Source organism: Gymnoscopelus microlampas, assembly GCF_963454915.1.
Source record: "Gymnoscopelus microlampas genome assembly, chromosome: 18".
In the NCBI taxonomy this organism is placed as follows: Eukaryota; Metazoa; Chordata; class Actinopteri; order Myctophiformes; family Myctophidae; genus Gymnoscopelus; species Gymnoscopelus microlampas.
The window spans coordinates 26,052,680-26,075,518 of NC_139955.1; the positions used below are offsets into that span (position 1 = coordinate 26,052,680).

The following is a 22,839-nucleotide window of genomic DNA, read 5'->3' on the forward strand; positions in this document are numbered from 1 at the left end:
TGCACGGGCGGGAGAGGTGTCAACTCCATGGCAACGCATGCACACACACACACACACACACACACACACACACACACACACACACACACACACACACACACACACACACACACACACACACTGCTCCTCTTTTTTCAGACAGGGTACTCAGGGAGAATGGCTGTTTGGGTGAATTTCTGAGAATTGGCACCAGATGGTCTTGAATGATGTCAATGGCCGATGGGTCAGACACATTCTAAATCTATCTTTCTATTTCTGGCCCTATGCCTTTTACTTTGCTTTGCTATCTATTTTTCTTGTGCCTCTGGCTCCTGGGGCAGGCATGCCTCTCCTTCCTTCCCAACGTCAATCCATCTTCTTGGCTTTATGCTGAGATCTATAACTCATTACCACTGCTCTGTGCTTGTCTTTTCATATCTCTCTCTTCCTGTCTGTCTTCGGCTGTGTCTGAGCTTCAGTTTTTTTTGTCTGTGTGTCCATTTCTCTGTTTGTCTCTGCTTTTGACATTTTCCTGTTTTGTTTCTTTCTTTGATTCTTTCAGTCTCTGTTCTGTTCTTTCTTTCTTTCTTTCTTACTTTCTGTCTGGAAGCAACGCCCTCCTTTCTCCTTGTGAGTCACAAGACAAGGCTGCAGTTTTGTTCTTAATAGAACTGAGTGATAAGGTATCTCTCTCTCTCCCCCTCTCCCTCTATATCTCTCTTCCTGCCTCCCTCTCTCTCTCTTTCTCTGACGCACACACCTGTAGGCACACATGCACTGTAAAATCAATTAATACTGTTTCCTTTCTGCCACGTTGACCTGTGTAAGGATTATGGAAAGCTGTGGTGTGTGTGTTTGTGCTTGTATGATGCTTTGTTCTAAGTACCTCTGAAGTTCTCGGTCGACTTTCCTCCTCCGCACGTTTACATAACAACTTTTATCATAGTGTAGATAGATAGATGGATAGATTTTTATTATAGTGTCCTGCACCATAAGATGCCCAGCCCGCATGGGCTTCTAAGACACTTTATAGTGTAAATGCAAAGTGAGGAGGGATGATTGAGTTGCGTGGTCAGTGGGCATTTGACTTTAAATGTGATGTCTGTCATAGCTGAGACCATAGCTGTGTGTTCTTTGGCTTGGGATGCTTGTGGGCTCCAATGTTCCCATGCTAGGTAGTGCCGGGGCAGGAAAGGATCATTCTTCTTAGCTGGTATTATGTGGAATGCTGTTGGCAGTGGTGTCTCAAATTCCATTAGCACTGCAGAATTTTTTTTTTTTCTATGGGAATTCAAATCACATCCCTCCTTCAAGCTCAGCCCCTTGTTTAAGATCTGCCCTATCTTGATTAGATTAGACAGGGCAATTTAGAATGGCTGGATGATAAATATACATCTTTACCGCCATCTTGAGGATTTGTGAGGTAATGACATCTATCTTCTTGGAACAAGGTTAAGTGTTATGACCCCTGACCTGTCCCCTTTTACATACCGGTAGTAGACAATATAAATGAAAGCCTTTAGATGAACTGTAGAAATAGTTATGATTAAATAATCTTCCGGTTTCATTTCATGCAAATGTGTACTAACACAAGTAACAAATTCTACCGATCATCTGGGTGCAACAAGAAAGTGATGCAGTTTGTAATGGAATAAATGGTTTTGATAAATTACTTACTTATTATAATATTAATAATAATACTTTTGCTTTTCGAAACAGAGTTACAAAGTTCTTTACAGACAGGATAAAAGTAACACGATAAACATTTTACTTAATGTTACTTATTTCAGTCAGTGTTCAGTTGACAAAATTGGAGCTTACCAACCTCAACCATTGAGTTAGCCTGTGCACTTTGAGGGCCTCCTCCACCCTGCTCTTCTCACCCACTTCCCCTTAGCAACGTAAAGGGAGGAAGAGAGGGGAGAGACAGAAGAGACAAAAAAGGAGAAGAGGAGGAGCCTGTTGTTTTCATGTTGTTTAAAAATAAACACAACAGCAGAAGTTAGAGACTAAACAGAAAGTGTGATAAAGAAAGAGTTAGACGGGGACAGTATCAGAAAGGAACGAAAGAGTGGATGATTTCTGAGAGCGTGGATAGGACCAAATGGCGCCTTGGACCAAGTCAATTAAAGAGCGGTATGGTGTAGGTAAGTACAGTAAGTTGCACTCATTCTGTTTGTTTAACTCGTTGAAATTGTACAAATGTAACCAAATGGACCTGGATCCAATTGGTTACATTTGTTCGCTCTCAGAGTTACAAATGGATAAATCAACACAGAGTCTTATTGTGCAGCGTGTGTGTGTGTGTGTGTGTGTGTGTGTGTGTGTGTGTGTGTGTGTGCGTGTGCGTGCTGAACCCATCTTTAATGCTCACACAAGGCTAGGACTATCACTTCCTCCTTCACAGGATGTGGTCAGGTGCTGCCTAACTGACATATATCTTCAATATGAACACCCCAGAAATGATATGGCTAATAGTTATGTTCTGCATTCCTACCATGTGTCCAACAGCGACTCACAGCCCGATTTATTGTGTTTAGATTATCAATCTCTGCCTCGAGAGGAAGTGGAGGAGAATCCTTGTCAGTTATGTACAAATGTAACCGCTGGACAGTGAGAGATTGAGTATGGTAACTTCACTGCTGAGAATAATTGATTTTCACCAAACATATACAGTAGTATGAATGATATTGGAAGAAATTGACATTGCAATACGTTTGGTTTTGTGTGTTTCAATATGTTTAAAAACAATGTAGGAATTACATATTTTTACCAGATATATTCAGATTCTTTATCTACATTTCAATAGCTCCATTTGGAAAGAGTTTATCTCTCTGGCAATGATTAGGGTGCTTTTAGAGGGGGATATAAGTATATACTAAGTTCAATACTCTGGTTGACTCAACATGACACCTGAATGTGCATGCAAGACCAGTTTCCAAGACGTCATTAAAACATCTGATCTTCCAGATCAGTCATGACATTTTTTTGACTGTGGCTGGATCAGTTTACCTTTAGCACCTGGAATCATTTGCAGTGTCATTATTGCACACATGTATATTGCAATGTCGATGTTGAAATGATACAGTACAGTACATTGCTGGTCATGTAGAGGCTACAGTACATAGTAAATTTGACAAGGCAACTAATTATGTCTGAGTGTGTAAGATGAGAACCTTCGAGCCTAAGCATGTCTGTTATCAGACATAACACAGACATACTCATAACTATGCCCTCTAAAACACATCTCTCCTGGCGGAGGTTTGCTGACCTCATGGAGAAAGTGCAGAACACAGCACTGAAGATAGAACAACCATGAAAACATGTACAAATATTATATTTAATATCCTGGTATTTGGCACAGAGTTTGACAGTGGCCATGAGTGTAAAATTGCAGGAAAGTATCGATTGATATTAAATATTGTAGCAGGTTACACAGGCTGTGTGTCTTTTGGGTTAGATTGACAACACAGGAAGTGGAGGGGGTGGAAGTGTGAGGATTGCGTTGTGTGTATTACGGTAACACTGCAGCAAGTATAAGGCCTGCTCAATAGATTAGAAATGACAGGTACATTACAACATGTGAACGTGTAGATTAAGACTCAATCACCATTTCCATTACATATCAAAATATTTTTGTGAAAGAATTACATGAACATGTGTCCATGAGAGTGTTGATTTTGTGATAAAAGCTACACACATATATTTTTAATTAAATACAAAATTCTAGAACTTAAGTAGTAGTTTCATGCAATCGTCACATGAACAAATGCAATGTAGGGTAAATTGGTCTCATCATTCATGTTCACTGCATAGTGCATTAGGTATCATGTTGAGTCATATCCCCCCCCCCAAAAAAAAAATCACCCCAATCATTCTTTGTCTTGAATGACTTGCTTTTTATATGTACAGTATATATCTTTTATTCCAACATAAAACATAAAACTCAAGAGCATGAGTTTCTTTTTATTACCCCCCCCCCCCCCAATGCACACACACACCTGAGGTATTAAATTATTTCCAAGTGCATTATTTAAGTTAAAAGCTACATTTTATGGTGAAATTATGTTCTTGTGATATAACCAGGGATAGACAACAGCAGAGTTCTTGAAATAACAAGGTATTTTTTTGTCCAGTGTGATAAGCATTGCTGCTTGCTATGCTGTTGTAGTATAACTGAAACGGAAACGGTTTCACTTCAGACGGAAACGGCTACAGGGGAGAGCAGATGTAGTGTTCTCTCCAGACAGTGGCTTTCCCCTGAATGTGTGTGGGGATGGCTCATTTATCCTGTGTGCTCGATGCACAACCGGCATGCAGTCACAATTAGTCTCTCAGGCCAAGTGTGATGGCTTAAATCAGCCCTCACCCATCCCACACATCTATTTTTGCAATACATATTGACAATAAAAGATATACATGCACACTGACAACTTGCACGGTCAAGAGAAAAGTTTTAATTAAGCAACGTTTCGGCCTGAGGAAGGTCTACACACGACTGAAACGTTGCTTCATTAAACCTTTCTCTTGGCCGTGCAAGGCTACCCAATAGATTTGGAATAGCCTGGAGGTGTCAGTCAAGCTGACTCCCATTGTACAAACATTTAATTCAAGCGTTTAACAAGGGCTTGGTTATTGGACAAGGTTCCGTAGTAGGAGCAGGGTTTTAGTAATGATAGAAAGGACAGAGGGTTTTAGAATAGGGTAAATTTATTTTGTTGTGTCTGAAATTACGTGTTTATTTATTATACATCGTTCATTGTTCATGTCTGTCATGTTATGAGATTTATTTGTTGTGTGTATGAGGACCACAATGGAAATAAGTCCTGGACTTTAATGTCATATCTTCGAATGGTTTTAACATGTGTTATGACTTTTCTAATAAACTAAACTAAACTTAACTAAAAGTTGTAAATGTATATATTTGATGTTGTCTACTGCTTTTTGCCTACGCACCTGCTTTTGCTATAATAATCTAGGTGTGCAAAAGTGCAATACATATTGGAAAGAAATGTTACAACGTCTGTTTTTTCCAATTGTTCAGCTCTAGATTATAACTTTGTCAACTGGTTATTCATTTCAGTAAACTGTGTTTAGGTGTCCTTAAGCCCTTCCTCTCATGCTTGATCTGTAATTGAAGTGTTTGACAGTCCGTTTGGTTGTTTCCATCTGTCTTCCAGTAAAATGGAATTTTAATGGAAATGGGGAGAAGCAGCTCTCTCTGGAGATCGGGGACACAGTCCACATCCAGGAAGTCTGCGATGGTGAGAAATGTGTGAAATATTACACAGATATATATAGGTTGATTCAGTGATTCTCAACCTTGTCAATTTCAAGGATATGCAAATTATGCATTAGACGATAGGCCACAGACCCCCATTTGATACAATTATAATTTTTGTGACTACAGCAGACCCCATGTTGAGAATCAGTGGGCTATCTTTCATGTAGGAATATATTTGACCTATGCCACATGGAATGCATTGCTTTTTTATGATTATGATTAAGATTTTATGCTAAATAAGACTGACTGTGTTCACTTTTAGTTTGTTAATGTGCTACTAAATCTCATGGTTCTGTCTTCCAGGATGGTACAAAGGCTACTTGGCCAGGAATAAGGCTCAGCAGGTAATGGTGCACACACTAGGACATCTAGACTAGAGTGGTCACTCGTATAGACCAGAATGATCACTCTGGTCACTCTAGACTAGAGTGGTCACTGGTATAGACCAGAGTGGTCACTCTAGAGTGGTCACTGGTATAGACCAGAATGAGTGGTCACTCTAGACTAGAGTGGTCACTGGTATAGACCAGAATGAGTGGTCACTGGTATAGACCAGAGTGGTCACTCTAGAGTGGTCACTGGTATAGACCAGAATGAGTGGTCACTCTAGACTAGAGTGGTCACTGGTATAGACCAGAATGAGTGGTCACTGGTATAGACCAGAGTGGTCACTCTAGAGTGGTCACTGGTATAGACCAGAATGAGTGGTCACTCTAGACTAGAGTGGTCACTGGCATGCTACTAGAAACTCTAGTGGTCGCTTGCTAAAGTGACCATGCTAGTCTAGAGTGACTAGATTGACCAGTCAAGTCGTTTGCCAGAGTGAACACTCTATTCTAGAGCAGTGTTTCCCAAACACCGGGTGGCGGACCCATTTTTATGGGTCACAAGTAAATATCCCTTTTTTTCGTTTACTACAAATTATTTGAATTATATCAAAAGATTTTCAAAAAGTAAAAAGCATTTTCAAAAAATAGAAAATAGCCGATCTACAAGCTCACAGTGCGTCACATCACGGCACGTTTTGGGCTTGCAGGTAGGCCATTTTCACAATTTGGGTCCCTGGGATGCATCAAATTTCTCTTTTGGGTCTCAACCTAAAAAGCTTGGGACCACTCTAATCTTGAGTGACTAGATCACTTGCCAAAGAGTTGATCTACAAGTTAAGAATGCGTTGTATCATGATGCATTGTTAGCTTGTAGATCAGTTATTTTTGGCAAACCCTCAAATGATTGTGAATAAGTTAATCTTAAGATGTCACATGGGTTTATAAACTAAACTAAACATAATTCTCTTCTACTCTAGACTGTTTAAGTACTTGAGGTATTGATTGTAGTGTGAGGTTCTGCTTTAAAGTCTAGGAAGTATGCTGCCATTGATCTCTTGTCCTCCTCGCTGGACTAATATACTGTCCACATGCATCACCATCTCTCTTGTTCTCTCCCTAGGGTGCTTTCCCGGTCAGTTTTGTCCACCTGAAGGAGGTCATCATTGAAAAACGAGGGTTAGTAGAACAAAGACAGTTGGACAGTAATCAATGTTCCAGCTTTTTCACTCTGTGTGTGTGTTTTATTTTGGGTATATGTGTGTTTTTCCACAGTAATGAGGAGATGGTCTTATCAGCAGAGATGCCCCTCGTGAAGGAAGTCACCACAACACTGAGAGAGTGGGGAAGCATCTGGAAACAACATCTCTATGTGGTAAAAAATAATAATACTGTGTGTGTGTGTGTGTGTGTGTGTGTGTGTGTGTGTGTGTGTGTGTGTGTGTGTGTGTGTGTGTGTGTGTGTGTGTGTGTGTGTGTGTGTGTGTGTGTGTGTGTGTGTTGCACATGTGAGTTTGTATAAATGTGGTATATATGAGTGCGTGATAGCACATGCTTCTCTGTCATAAAAAAAAAATTGTGTGTGTGTGTGTACATCTCATCAGACCAACAAATTGCGGAACCTGAAGCAGGTCCAGAGGTTGATGATAGAGTTGATGGAGTGGCGCTCACAGCTCCTGTCTGGTACTCTGCCCAGCGACGAGTTCAAGGAGCTCAAGCAGAAGGTCACCTCGAAGATTGACTACGGCAACAAGTATAGACATAGTCATGCACAAAGACATACACATTATTGCCTGTTTTCTTTTTTTTACATTTATCAATTTGTTCTGTCTGTCTCCTCCATTTGAGGTCCTACTGTACACTTCTGCATTGTGCCAAGTCCTCCTCCTTCTACAACTCTCTTCCTTTATTCCTTTATCCTCTCCTATTTATCCTTTTCTCTTGTCTCTACTTCCTCCAACCCTTCCTGACTCTTGTCTGTTTTCTCCCTCTTCTCCTAACCTCTATTTTCTAACCTCTCTCTCAACTTAAACCCTATATAATTAGTTGACTTGGGTCCCTCTGGGCTCTCTACTCGAATCTCCCTCTACACCAAATATCTTGGCGGGAAAATAGCCGATCTACAAGCTCACAACGTGTTATGACACGTTGTGAGCTTGTAGATCTGCTCTTTTCGCAGAATATTCTCTCCGGAATGTGGACGCTAGGGTTCATGTGGTTAACCCTGCCGTCCTTCCTCTTCCCACTCCAACACAACGCCCCCATCCCCTTGTTAACCTCCCCCCTCTCCTCCTCCATCCCAGAATCCTTGAGTTGGACCAGGTGGTCCGGGATGGTGACGGCAACATCTTGGAGCCTGAGATAGCCAGTGTCATCAGCCTGTTCCGGGCCCACAATGCCGCCACAGCCAAGATCGACGAATGGATGAAGGAGGAAAAGGTAGGAGAGGAGACTACTGGGGTGGTACCAGGGTTTAACGATGTTGTCGGCATAGTTGCAGTAACTTGAGTGTTAACCCATTCAATCCGGGAACGCATCTACAACTGTCTTCTAAACAGGTTTCTGAAAAACGTATGTTGGTATACAGTATGAGTGGTGCTCAAACATTTTCATGTCAAGGACCCAAGATTTGAGTTACAAATGTTTGCTTAAAAAAATATATATATATATTCAAAGATTTGCACAAAAATAGCAGATCTACAAGCTCATAGCTCGGCACTCTGTGCTGTGCTTTGAGCTTGTATATCTGCTATTTTTGAATAGCCAAAGTATAAAATAATGGTTATAGCTAAAATCTAAAATGACACAGATGCGTTCCTGGATTGAATGGGTTAACTATGTTTTTATGTTTGGTATTCCCCACTAATAGTAGAACAGACAAAGCCACTTGACTAAGTGGTGAAATGGTATTCACATTTCTAATAAAGCTTTTAGATATCTTACTACCTCGACTATACAGTTATATTAGATACTTCATTTTAAACTTTAATCAACCAGCCAGATATATATATATATATATATATATATATATATATATATATATATATATATATATATATATATATATATATATATATATATATATATATATATATATATATATATATATATATATATATATATATATATATATATATATATATATATATATATATTTTTTTTTTTTAAATAGAACAACCTCCAAAATGATGGCTGGTAACCTGACAAATTATCTGGTAGTTAATCACACCAGCCAAGGCCGGTGTCCGGTGTTAACATTATTACACTAATGTTATTTCCTGTGTCTTCACAGTCCAATGTTCAGACAGACCACTCTGGGATCTCGGCAAGGATCCAGTCCTCTCCCACCCACAGCCTCTATGTCTTTGTCAGGAACTTTGTGTGTCGCATCGACGAGGACACGGAGCTCTTCGTGTCCCTCTATGACCCCAACAAACAGGCCATCATTAGGTGCTTCCTCAGTTATTTTTTTATTCATCTGATCACTGACTATTCACAGCAAAACCACGAGAGTGAGAGTCTAAAAATTGACCTGTCATGTCATTGTTGAACCAATCAACAATGACATCGACCTTGTAGACACAAATGTTATGCAGTAGTTCAAAACAATTGGCTGTTCAGCCTGTCTGTCTGTCTGTCTGACTGACAGGCTGCCAAGAATATAATGATCTGAATATAAATGCAATTATGAATTACATTTGTATGCAATTGTCATAAATACATCTGTGCTGGTTTGAGAGAATTTCATCTCTTAACATGCCATAAGGCACAAATGTTTTCATAGTACTGTGTAACAGGTTTCGGGTCGAGTACAAGCTGTCCTGGCACGGCAAGCCCAACCAACCCCTGCTACTGTCTAATGAAAGCCTCCACATAGGCATGCATTTTATACTAGCAGCGCGAGACTGCATCCTTCTCGCTAGTGCACACAACTTTCTATGCATTCCCTTCACCCCCCCCACACACACACACACACACACACACACACACACACACACACACACACACACACACACACACACACACACACACACACACACACACACACACACACACACACACACATACTCATCACTCACTCCTGTGTCCTCATTTGTCCTCTCTCCAAAACCTACCGTGGCATGGCAAGGCCATTAAATCAGAGCATTGCTGAACCAAGTATGGTTATGTAGAGATGCAAATTACAGTGCATGAGATGCTGACAGACAGTTCTATGTGTGGCCTGACACCAATGATGCCTGGGACTGTCACTCACTGTCACAATGTGTATCTCTGCTCCACAGCGGCTGGAAACATTTATCAATCAATCAGTCTATCAACATCTATCAATCAATCAGTCTGTATATCCGTACTGTCTGTCTGTCTTACTGTCTGTCTCCGTCTGGTTTCTTCCACTCAGAGTTTAACACCCTCAACAACATGCGGTCGTTCTTTTTTTATTGTTTGTTGTTGTTCTCACTTTCATTTTTTATTAGTATTAAATACTAATAAAAATACAACAGGGAATTAAATGTTTATCAGTTATAATAGCTAAATATGCTTTGCATACAAATCTAGATGATTAATTTTAGCCACATGGGGTGAACATTCTGCATTGTGAGCTTGTAGATTGGATATTTTTGGCCAAGTGATTTGGTGTAGAGGGAAAAAAGCTGGGGGCCTAGTATAGACCCCTGCAGGACTCTGGTCAATGAAGTACAGGGTATATATGGTTTAAGTGGTTAATTTAACTCTCAAAGTATAAACATTAACCCCAAATTTGTACACTGTAGTACATTATGTTTCTCATAAGAGATTTGTAAATCCCTGCTGTGGGGTATGTTGTGTATGTCCTCCAATGTGCAGTGAGAACTACCTGGTGCACTGGGGAAGCAAAGGTTTAGCCAAGGATCTCGACATGCTGAACAACCTGAAGGTTGTCTTTACAGTAAGTCACCACTAGAGGACACTCTCACACCGATTTCTAGCATGACGACTGAAATACGAAGTCTCAGTGTTCCTATTGATTTGTGTCTCTCTCCTGACCTCCATTCTCAATCTCAATACCCCCCCCCCCTCTCTCTCTCTCTCTCTCTCTCTCTCTCTCTCTCTCTCTCTCTCTCTCTCAGGACTTGGGGAACAGGGACCTGAGTAGGGAGAGGATCTTTCTGATTTGCCAGATTGTGAGGTTGGGCAGGATGGACCTGAAGGACCACAACAACAAGAAGTGTACCCAGGGCCTGAGACGGCCCTTTGGTGTAGCAGGTAGGACCCAAGGAATGGAACCATACAGTCAGATCAGCAGAAACTGATGCAACCTGTATTACCTGCATGTGACCTATACTGTGATTCTCAACATTCTTTATTTCAAGGACCACTAGTTTGATATGCATTAGGCCTAGGACCCCCATTTGATATGATTTATATCTCTTGTTCCCCAATTTACACTGTAGAATCCTCTACATGGTCCTATAGTGGTCCTATAGTAGCATAATAGCATGGTCAAATTACCAAACCCACATTCAAAGACCTTCTTCAGGGAGACCGCCTGAAGAAGACTGCAAAGGTCGCCATCACTGCAAAATCCTGTTGTTATAACCACTGAATCCCCAGCATCCGTATTTTGGGGAAAACGTTTGCAGAAAATAGTAGATCTCCAAGTTCACTTGTGAGCTTGTAGATCGGCTATATTCAGCGAAGATAGGCTGTTGAATGTAGTGCGAAAACTGAGTCATCAGTACAGAGCCTTGAAGGACTCCGGTCAAACCAAGTATAGGGCTTAAGTGGTTAAGAGTGTAAACATTGACCCGTATTTTCCCAGACCTTCTGTAATGATCTACTCTCGTTGAGATTAGCTCATCAGCTCCTGAATGTAATATTTGCCTCCATTTCCACAAAATAGTTGGCATAATGTTATAATAATAAATGTTCATACAAATAATGTATGACAAAAACCCATCGATGTGCTATTTCAGATCACATGTATCTTAACGGTATCATGACATCCTGGTTTGCATTTTTGTTTTTGGCAGTGATGGACATCAGTGACATCATCAAAGGAAAGGTTGAATGTGATGAAGAGAAGCAGTATTTCATCCCCTTCTTCCCGTAAGTCCCTATAATTGGTGTATACTCTCTCTCTCTCTCTCTACTTAAGTTAAATAGTTCTGTGGTACTGTAGCCTACTGGCAGTGTGCACAAGAAATATGGCGCTGATCGGTCCAGTGCGTGGTCTGCGAGATTAGCTCTGGATACACGTTACAGATGCACTGACACACAGACTACCCTCTTCAACACGGCTCTAAGGAGCCATGCTGTAAAAATAGACTTTATAAGATACACATTTTTTCCCCAAGGTTTCTTTATTGGTATTTTCCAATTCACATACAGGTCAATAAGACAAAAGCATACAAAAACTGTTTAAGATACAGTATTTAACCAGATGATCCCAGTTTATCTTGGCATTCCATAATTGAGGGGCTGAATAGATTAAAACTGCCATTTCAGTAACCTGTTAGAGGATGTGTCCCTGTAACAGGTTACTGTATTACTGATTTTTTTGTGAAATTGGATGTGTGAACAACATTAATGCTGATCATGTCATGTCATGTCATGTCATGTGTGTGTGTGTGTGTGTGTGTGTGTGTGTGTGTGTGTGTGTGTGTGTGTGTGTGTGTGTGTGTGTGTGTGTGTGTGTGTGTGTGTGTGTGTGTGTGTGTGAGTGAACATACTATTGTTTGTGTGCACGTGCTTGTGTGTGCATGTGTGTGTGGACATATACTGTATGTGTGTGTGCAGGGTGGTGGCTGAGCATGACTTCCTCCATACGTTGCTGACCAAGGTGACAGCAACACGAGGAGACAGCGGAGGACAAGGTAATATTTCTCCCATTATGCTGAATCATTCATCTCTGTAGCTCAGTGGGTTTAATTGCCACCGACACCGTGAACAAGTGAGGGTTTCAATTTCGTTTTATCTGCTTTCACTGCAATGAAAAACTATGCTCACATTACCCATAATGATCTTTTAATAAAGAACATTATAGATGTATTTGATTTCTATACTGCTTCCTGTTTCATTAATGAAATGCACACTTCTCTCCCGATCTTTCCAATGGCTGTACAGTACATTTGCTTTTTAGGTGGTAGCACTGGTGCTAGCAGGCTGAAAGAATCAGTCAAACAACTAAAAATGTTATAGGGTACAAAGGAGTATGGCTGAAAACCAAATGTTTCAGTGTAGGGTGTTATGACTGCCATTAAATCAAATGAGAATAGACCCACTGTACCTGTGTGGCATGCAATGAAAAGAATGATCCCCAATTTATATTTTTAAAAGAGAAATAACTCCTCGATGGAGCCCCATATAAACTGATGTATGCTTAACTCCAAAGCCAATAAGCTTCTTCTTCTTCTCTTATATGTGCTATACAAGAACTTTACACGGCTTGACTACGCTGTTATCCATCATCCAACCATAATATAATATTGTGCTCTTATGCATTCAAATGATTGACAAAAATGATGCTAAGCCACAGTTGTTGTTTTTTTTGGAGAGGCGAACATACCTTGGCCTTGCAGTCTGTCACTGAAATGGCCGAATCCATCGATCATTAAAATAGTTATCTAGATAGAACGTGCCTCTATTGAAATGAGTGCACACAAATTACTGATATAGTAAATACAAATATAATTCTTACTGGTTTGGTATACTACAATAATAATGTGTGATTAACACAAAATCCCAAGGCGCACCTGTACTTGTCTCACAACCTCAGCACACCGTTTGGGAACCACTGTAATAGACATTAGACATGCTACATGCTGATAGTAATGCAATGGATCACGTGTGCAAGTGTACTAATATTGATCTTTTGTACAATTTGTACAGCAAAATGAACACGTTGTACTGATCTAGCCCCTCTCCTCCATCCATAGTGACGCTGATTACATGTCCGCCTTGAGCACTATGGATTCATATCATTTAACCTTTGTTTGTCCCCTGCCCCTCTCCCATGCTTTGCCCTCATATTTATGGCTGACTGTGACAGGCAACGCTGTCTTGATTCACACAGACTTGCCCCACATATTGGACTCTGCGGGTGTCATATAACTCAGTCCTTTTATCTCGCACCTGCTCCTTTTCTCCTCTAAACGCTCCCCGCTGAAGGCCCTTCGTCTGGGGCCGCAGCCCAGATATGAAAGGAGCAGATATGGAAGTAGAACCTGGGGCCACAAAAAAATAATCTCTAATCTCTTTCTACCTCTGTTGTTCTGTCTCCCCTGGCACACACATGCGCACACATGCGCACACATGCGCACACACACACACACACACACACACACACACACACACGCACACGCACACGCATGCACAGATGCACATACTGTACAGTTGTCCAAGTCTTGGCTTGTGATACTGTACAGTCTACTTTTCTGCAGAGCGTGCCCCCAACCATTTCCATAAACTCACTGAGCCGTTCTCTCTATCTTTCCCTGCTATTCCTCCCCCTCTATTTCTCAGATCATAGGTCTGTAGGTGAGCGTGTGAAAGCTTTGCTGCATGACATAGTCCAGATAACTGCTGGTTATTGTTATGGTGGCTTTAGTTGGTTATATATTCCCGGAGTAGACCAATAGCTATTGTCAATATAATTCACACTATACTGTAATTTTCGTATTTCTCTTTTTCTGCTCCACGGAAGTGAACGTTCTGAGTGAGTTTTATATGTATCTATTAAAGCTGAGGAGAATTTGGAAAAGTGAGACTTATATTATGACATTGCAACGAAGATGGATTTCCCTTTGCTGGGTATTGAACCCTGGTCTCCGTGGTGGTGGCCTGGTGGGGGAGTGTTTTGTCTCTACATCACCCGGGACCCTACAGAGATGGATTTTTTGTTTTAATCTCGTCTATCCTCTTCTCTCCAGGTCTGTGGGTGACCATGAAGGCCCTTGTAGGGGACATAGTCCAGATCCGTAAGGAGTATCCCCACTTGGTGGACCGCAGCACAGTGGTCGCCCGCAAGCTGGGCTTCCCCGAGATCATCATGCCGGGTGACGTCCGCAATGACATCTACCTTACACTGCAGGGCGGCGACTTTGACAAGTACAACAAGACCACGCAGAAGAACGTGGAAGTGGTAGTATTGGTGTGCGACGAGGATGGCAAGGTCATACTGGTAAGTGGGTAGAGATGTGTGAGGCGGTACAGGGGATGTCTGTTGTTGAGGAAAGTGTGTACAGTATGTGTGTTCGTCCAGGACCTGGCACATACAGTAGAGAAAAAATGGAAGTGAATGTTGAATGTGTACGTGTCCGTGTGTGTATGCATGCGTACGTGTGTGTTTGTGGGGCGCGGTGGAGAGTGCATGGTGTACTCTATTTGGTGTGTGTGGGAGGTTGAGGTCATGTGGGCCAGTCAGCCAAGCTTGTCACATATCAAGCGCTCCCTCATACTGTAGTGCAGTGGGCGCACGCATTGGCTCTGCACTAGTGAGAAAATCCATCACTCACTTTCTCACGCACGCACACACACACACACACACACACACACACACACACACACACACACACACACACACACACACACACACACACACACACACGTTTTATTATTTTTTATTATTATGAACATACATACATACATACATACATACATTAAACACAGCCCCATGTGTTGCTATATTCTCTCTCTCTCTCTCTCTCTCTCTCTCTCTCTCTCTCTCTCTCTCTCTCTCTTTCTCTTCCTCACTTTAGAACTCCATTTGTCTGGGAGCAGGGGATAAAGGCTTGAATGATTACAGATCTGTCATCTACTATCAAATCAAACAGCCCCGCTGGATGGAGACATTCAAGGTGTGCATCAGAAATTGTTACTTGTAAATATGCAGACTTTTTTTTCTTTCTCTTTTTTTAACTTTTTAACTCTCTAATCTATCTGGCACTTGTCAGATAGTAAAGATGCATTTGGAGGTACAGTTGTGGAATCAAAAATTGCAGATCACAATGTGATCGCGATGCAACACATTGTGACCTTGTAGATCTGCTGTTTTTGCTACTTGTCATTACATCAAAGCATATACAGTAGGGCTTAAGCGGTTAACGTCTCTTCCAGGTGGCGATCCCTCTGGAAGAAATGCAGAGAATCCACTTGCGGTTCATGTTCAGACACCGTTCCTCCCAAGAGTGTGAGTATAAAAATCTCTCTCTCTCTCACACTTTCATCAAAACACTCACCTCCTCTTTTTTCATGCCCCAGAGTATAATACCCCCACTGTGAAAGGATGGGATGATTGGAAGCAATTTGGAAAATGACCAACACATCATTACACACACTTGATTATGTTCGCCTGATTATGTATTTTTCAAAAATGATTTTCCCGTCCATATCATCAACCCAACTCCTCTCCTCTCCTCTCCTTCTCTTCTTCCTTCCTCATCTCTTCTTCCTTCCTCATCAAACCTTTCTTCTTGTCATCCGCCTCCCCACCCTATCTTTCCCCCTCAACTCCTTATCTCTCTAATCGCCCTTCTTCACCCTTCTCCTAATTTCATCTATCTGTTGTCACATCTGTCCTTTCTTTCTGCAGCCAAGGATAAGAGTGAAAAGAACTTTGCCATGGCCTTTGTGCGTCTGATGAAGGAGGACGGGACGGTTCTCGCTGATGGACTTCACGACCTTGTGGTCTTCAAGGTCAGCAAGGAAGGACAGAGCAGGATGTAAACATAAATGATACTGTTTACTGATTTGGAACAGGTTCTAGAAAGATCCACTCACAATTAGCCAAGCTTTGTATGGCTAGACTCGGATCCGGTTCGCTGAAGACCTGATTAATGTGACAGCTGAACTAGAACTATAATCACTGAAAATCCAACGCCATCGAGAGGGCTCTCTATTGGCGAAGTAATATAATAATGAAAAGCTAATTACCCAGCAAGACCATCATTGACATTGATACAGTGGCAATGGGGTTTGCATGTATTCTGGGTTAGGCACTTAGAATCTCATTGAGGAAAGTCTGAATATTAGTGAAACAGGTACACCCCATTTGGGTCAATTTTTACACTTTCTGAGCAAAATCGACTGGGTATTTTACTGTGTAATGACTGTAGAGTTGTTTTTAAATGTCTTTGTGGGTGGCATGAACTCCTAAAGTCATATATTCTGCAGAATATCGCTTGTGCCTGTGGTTATACCTTGCTATAAGTACTGTGAAATTATAGCACAAAATTGTACGTCAAGACTTGTTGAATGCTCTTCTCTAATTTATCATTCATGCACAGATGGAGTTTGGAAGAACAAACTCCGCGCATCCCCCCCCGCCCCCCCCCCCCCCCCCCGGTTGACAAAACGCTCCCGGGGGGCACCGCGCTGCTACCGAGCAACCCCCCCCCGGTTGACAAAATGCTCGCGGGGGCCACCGAACAGGGTCCAAGCGCCGGGCACCACGAAGGGTTAATCCGCCCCTGCTTGTATATATTATATATTCCCCCCCCAATTTTGGTATCAATTGTTGATATGTCCATTATGACCAGAGATATACCTAACTCTAACCCCTGTATAAATAGCTATATGTAAAATGGAAATTGATGAGAGGTTATTGCCACCTAGGCGGGAGGAGTGAAGCCAAATGGATTTCTTGCCAAATGACCCAAGGCTCAGATTGAATCCTCCTATTGATTAAATGCCAAAGGCAATAAAGATTAATTACTGGTGATTCACTCTCAGTCTGAACAGGCGAGCCCCTTGTGCCCTCTTTCTCGATTACCTCTCGTTATCCCTCCGTCCCTCTTGATCTCTGCTGTTCTTCGTGGCCTCCCTTTCTCAGTCGTTTTCCACCCCCTCAATTCATTATTGCTTATAGTCTGTGAATGGATAAAGTCAGTGCTGAAAGTCTTAAGTAAAGAAAAGATTTGATATGTGAGCAGAATGAAGAATTCAGTGCATGAAACCGGACTGATTATCCACAAGATAAACAGTATGAGATGAAAATATTTTTTCCCTTCTTCGCCTTCACTTCTATATCCTCCATGACTCTGCATCTTTTGCTCCATGCCCCCCCCCCCCTCCACCCCCCCCACCCGGACGTATTTCCACTCAAAGCTAAAAACGGAACAGGTTAGATCAAAGTTTGCAGTCAAATAAACAACTCCAAATGGGTTCAGTCGCAAATTAAATGTGGTTTGGTATATTTCACCTGAACTACATCGCTCAGCTGAAACGTCTCTGACACATCTCATCCACCTCCTACTCCAGGGTGACAGTAAGCGAATGGAGGACGTGAACTGCTACCTGTCGCTGCCCTCCACCCGCAACCACCACGGTGACGTCCCCAAGGGCACGGCGCTGAGCCGTGCAGCCAGCAGTGTCGGCGGGGGAGGCCTGTCTGTCAGCTCCCGAGACAGTTTCTCCATCTCCACGTTGGTGTGCTCCACCAAGCTTACCCAGAATGGTAGGGTGTGTGTGTGTGTGTGTGTGTGTGTGTGTGTGTGTGTGTGCATACTTTGTTTTCCGGGCTGGACAGAATTAATTTGGTTTCACTGGAGCAATGGTTCTCGAACGTTTTCATGTCAAGGACCCCCAAATTAATTTGTATTTGGCCGTGGACCCCCATCTGAAAATATTTTCTGCCAGGGACCATCATACATGATTTGATAGGAGTAGAGTGATACATCTGAGCTTCAAGAGTAGGGCTGCAAATATTGATTTTTTTCTTTATTCTATTCATCACTTTTTTGATCAGATTCAAGCCCTTAGGCAGCACTAACATCTACTTACAATGGCAGACCGCTTCAAATTAATTGGATAAAACAAACGACCCCATCCTCACCAATACACTTTGCAAGATAACATTATATCCATTCTATATGTATGATGATACGGTTGACATTTATGCGAGACTGCACTTCAGAATCGAGACTTCACTCCACAAAACCACTATGTGTAGGGCAGTGCACAGGGTTGCACTCTAGCCCTGTGTGAGGACATCAGTAATTTCACAAACTGAAGAGTTTTACATAACAGAATGAATGTGAGTGTAACATCTGTTTAGTTGGTAGATGATGGCATTATCTACACCGAATTTTACCTGATACCCAAACTAGAGGGGGTAAAGGAAGTCACTCACCAGTGGTTTCAGGTGCTGCAGGACCAGTCACTCAAATATCTTGACATGCGACATCCGAGCAACTGGCCTGTAGTCACTGAGAGCACTGGGGCATCCCTTCTTTGGCACAAGGAAAATGCAGGAGGTCATCCAGAGTTGGGGCACCCTCTGGGGAGAGAGGAGAGGTTTCAGAAGTGCTGGAATGGATTTGCTAGCTGCCCAGCGCATTCCTTGTGCACCAGTGAACTGGTATTATCCAGACCCGTGGCCTTGTTCTTCACATTATTTGGAAGGATGGAAATAGATTCACTTTGAACTTGGTTGGACTTGACTCCCTGTGTGTAAAGTGTTTACTACTTTGGGTTTCCTGTCCTTGTGGAAACTTTCAGAGGAAATGCCGAAACCCAGGGGTAGAGATTATTCAGACCTAATTAGGGAGTTATTTTGGGGGTTGGAGTTAGACACGGTCAGAATCAAAGGTAGTGTTAGTTTGGGCTATACAGTGTTGAGTCATAGCAATGCAAGTTCACAAAAAGGACAACAAACAGACAACAAGCAAAACAACAATGAGTGTTTTGAAAGAGAGTTGAGGTTGTATATTATGTCACCATTTGTCCTATGCACACATGAACACACACACACATGAACACACACACACACACACACACACACACACACACACACACACACACACACACACACACACACATTGTGTGTGTGTGTGTGTGTGTGTGTGTGTGTGTGTGTGTGTGTGTGTGCGAGGAGCGGCTGACGCAGGTGCAATGTAACATCTGTTACAGAGGAAGTCAGTCCATCATTATAATGAACGTTGCCCCGCAGTATTAATCACATGTGCATATTACACACACACACACACACACACACACACACACACACACACACACACACACACACACACACACACACACACACACACACACACACACACACACACACACACACACACACACACACACTCTATTTCTATCTCTCTCTCTCTCTTATTCTCTTTTGTTTTACAGTCGTATGCAGTACACACGTGTTGGCCCACAGAATGTCAAGCTAAAAATTATTTTTCCACATGTATGTTCACACCTGTACAAGCATACACAGATATACACAAAGCATTGGTGTGAGCATGCACATGCACATGCACACGCGCGTGTGTGTGTGTGTGTGTGTGTGTGTGTGTGTGTGTGTTGGATGTTGGGTGACTGATGGCCTTTGGGCCACCTTGGGGCCACACAGCACATGTGCAGTTTTGCTTGTTGAGGGAGACATGATTGGACAGGGAGAGCAGTGAGCGCAATGCAGGCAGCACTACAGAGACCTGGCAATCTGTCCTGTGTCATACTGCAGTAGAATTAATGTCCATAGGGCGGTCTCACTAACCAAGAGCACAGTGGCTACTGGCTACCAGCACAATGTATCAACAACTGATTGATTTAATTGCAGTACATATATTATTATTATTATTTGTGTCCGGGTAGCTCAGTTGGTAGAGCTCTCACCTTCAAACCACAAGGTCATGGGTTCGAGCGCATGAGTAGCACGGCTTGGGTGAGGTAAGTCGTGCGGTAAGTACTGGGAGCTGAGGATAGGTGTGGAGCTCCACCTCAGCCCCACCATCTCCCAGGGGTCTAACGCATTGTAACGGGGACAGGCACGTGTTACTCTGTTGATACCGACAATAAGCCACCTCCCGACCTACTTACATATATTATTGCAACACAGTATCAAATATGCAAATATATATTATTATGTATATATTATATACTAGATTTTCAGGACGACAAACCTAGTCCTACAGTATGTTGCGCTGATAAGAGCAATGGTCACTGAAGTATGGCCATTTGAAGTTTTAAACACTGCTATAACACTGCTGCCGGGCAGTGATGCACCTGCAGCACCCAGGTCCAGCTTGCGTTCGGGAAGTAGGGACACTTCCGGGTTGCACAATTGAACTCCACACACACCTCAGAAAGTGTGTGGGTGAAGTTTCAAGGCACTCAAAACAAACAGGAAGTAGTTAGGAAAGTGGTCGTTTTTTATCAAATTGGAAACCTGTGGGACCACCCACCAAGTTTGGAGCCTGTAGCATGCTGGGAACTGGGTTTTTAAACCCCAGCCAATAGGAACACAGAGGGGGTGGGGCTTAAGCAATTACAGCCTTCCCTATTGGCTGTCTAAGAGCACCTACCACGTTTGGGGCCTTTTTCATGCTGGGAACTGGAGTTATGGTTGTTTAAACCCCAGCCAATAGGAGCAATGGTGCATGGTCCATATTGTGGCTATTCTGATGACAGACCCTTGACCAGTGTTGGGGCCAAGTTGGTGCGGATTGGAGCAACGGTGCGCCTCGCAGGTCCGCATGTTACGTTTGTGACGTCCACCCACTGTCCGTCCGCCCGCCCACTTGGCAATTTTAACATAGGATACTGTGTAATTGGTCAGATAGTACAGATACTGTGTGCATTCTGTATATCAGAGACTTTGTTTTGTTGCAATTTTGTTAAACTAATTTGTGTTAAATTCTAATCTATTCAATTCAGTGAGCTGTGTGTTCACACGGTGACACCGAGAGTGAAGCCCTAAGTGTGTTCTGTTGTGTTCAAAGGCTGCACAAAACTCACAAAAAAAACACCAAACGTCTCTGCCATTGAAACAACGAAATATAAGTGAAGTACTTTCAGCAATTAGAGACATATAGTGTTGGAAGAAATGTCACAAAACAGTCACTTTGATCAACCTCCACTCCTAACTCTGTAGACAGTGACATGATGAACAGAATGTGTTGATAAATGGAGGGCATGTTTTTATTCTCTCCAGTGGGCCTACTGGGACTGCTCAAGTGGAGGACTCGACCTGAACTCCTCAAAGAAAACCTGGAGAAGCTCAAGCAAATTGATGGGGAGGAGGTGGTCAAGGTTAGTGCATGAGCATTTGTGTATGTTACTGTAGGCAACATTTTGCAACACATTTTGGACATTTATTGGCATGTCTAATTGAGGACATAATTTGTGTCCACAATTTGTGTACCAAAAAAGATTAAAAAAGGTTTCTTTGTATTTTCATATCAAAATCCAATTCTTCCTTTAAAACAAAATATTACATGTAGTTACATCAGCATGAACCAACCAATTTCAACCAATGATGTCATCATGACATCCACCTGTCGATCAGTATTCCACGGAGAGCTTAGTTCTTTATGCTGCAGACTGGTGCAGAGGGTGGTCGTGTATGTATGATGTTGCATACTGCAAGTTAGGCAGTGCTTGGATTCTGATCAACTGGTTCACAAACTATCTTGTTTTATTGTTAAACAGTACATTAAAGTTTGTTTCTGAAAACATTTGAAAAAAGTAACAGGCAATGCAGAAACAGAATCTCAATTAATATTTGATCTCAGTTTTTCCTTCAAAATGTTCAAGCAAATGTGTGTGTGTGTGTGTGTGTGTGTGTGTGTAGTTTCTGCAGGATACCCTGGATGCTCTGTTCAACATCATGATGGAGCACTCTCAGACTGATGACTATGACATCCTTGTCTTTGATGCCCTAGTAAGTGTGTGTGTGTGTGTGTGCGTGTGTGTGTGTGTGTGTGTGGTTGCGTGCGTGCATGTGCGTATGTGTGTCAACGAATGTCTTCCATTAACTGATTTCCTGCCAGGTTGACTCTGCATGTGGTAAGTTAGACAGCTCCGTTAGACAGCTCCGTCTGTCCATAATATGTGTGTCTGTCCATCTTTGAAGTAAACAAGCCTTTCACGCCATTGAACTCTCATCACATCATATTTGGCATCTCTCTCCCTCTCTCTCTCTCTTTCTCTGTCTTTTTCTCTCTTTCTCTCTTTCTCTCTCTCTCTCTCTCTCTCTCTCTCTCCTCTCGTCTACCTGTCATATCAGATCTACATCATAGGTCTGATTGCTGACAGGAAGTTCCAGCACTTCAACACAGTTTTGGAGGCCTACATCAAGCAGCACTTCAGCGCCACGCTGGCATACAAGTAGGTCACCTCCTCAACTGCCACTCACTTGAATCTCCATTCATTTAAGTATTTCAACATCACATTGTAATCTATAGAGCACTACTGATACACTTGGTAATGAACACCAAAATGCACTGCATAATCCTGTTTTATTAATTTAACTTAATTTGATAGTAG

At 42.2% G+C, this 22,839-nt stretch overlaps 1 protein-coding gene across 1 annotated transcript in view; it reads left to right on the top strand.

The window, feature by feature from the left end:
* Window positions 1–1,961: 1,961 nt before the first annotated feature.
* dock2 (dedicator of cytokinesis 2) overlaps window positions 1,962–22,839 on the top strand; it is a 148,639-nt gene continuing 127,761 nt past the window's right edge. Inside the window, exons 1-20 of the mRNA XM_084041505.1 lie at window positions 1,962–2,126; window positions 5,160–5,243; window positions 5,567–5,607; window positions 6,713–6,768; window positions 6,865–6,964; window positions 7,194–7,342; window positions 7,893–8,028; window positions 8,882–9,039; window positions 10,435–10,516; window positions 10,698–10,833; window positions 11,601–11,676; window positions 12,367–12,443; window positions 14,499–14,749; window positions 15,327–15,425; window positions 15,685–15,757; window positions 16,160–16,263; window positions 17,827–18,022; window positions 21,506–21,603; window positions 22,145–22,234; window positions 22,580–22,680. Of these exons, the coding sequence (XP_083897631.1) occupies window positions 2,084–2,126; window positions 5,160–5,243; window positions 5,567–5,607; window positions 6,713–6,768; window positions 6,865–6,964; window positions 7,194–7,342; window positions 7,893–8,028; window positions 8,882–9,039; window positions 10,435–10,516; window positions 10,698–10,833; window positions 11,601–11,676; window positions 12,367–12,443; window positions 14,499–14,749; window positions 15,327–15,425; window positions 15,685–15,757; window positions 16,160–16,263; window positions 17,827–18,022; window positions 21,506–21,603; window positions 22,145–22,234; window positions 22,580–22,680 (2,150 nt within the window). The 5' untranslated portion in view covers window positions 1,962–2,083. The remainder of the gene's footprint in view (window positions 2,127–5,159; window positions 5,244–5,566; window positions 5,608–6,712; window positions 6,769–6,864; window positions 6,965–7,193; window positions 7,343–7,892; window positions 8,029–8,881; window positions 9,040–10,434; window positions 10,517–10,697; window positions 10,834–11,600; window positions 11,677–12,366; window positions 12,444–14,498; window positions 14,750–15,326; window positions 15,426–15,684; window positions 15,758–16,159; window positions 16,264–17,826; window positions 18,023–21,505; window positions 21,604–22,144; window positions 22,235–22,579; window positions 22,681–22,839) is intronic.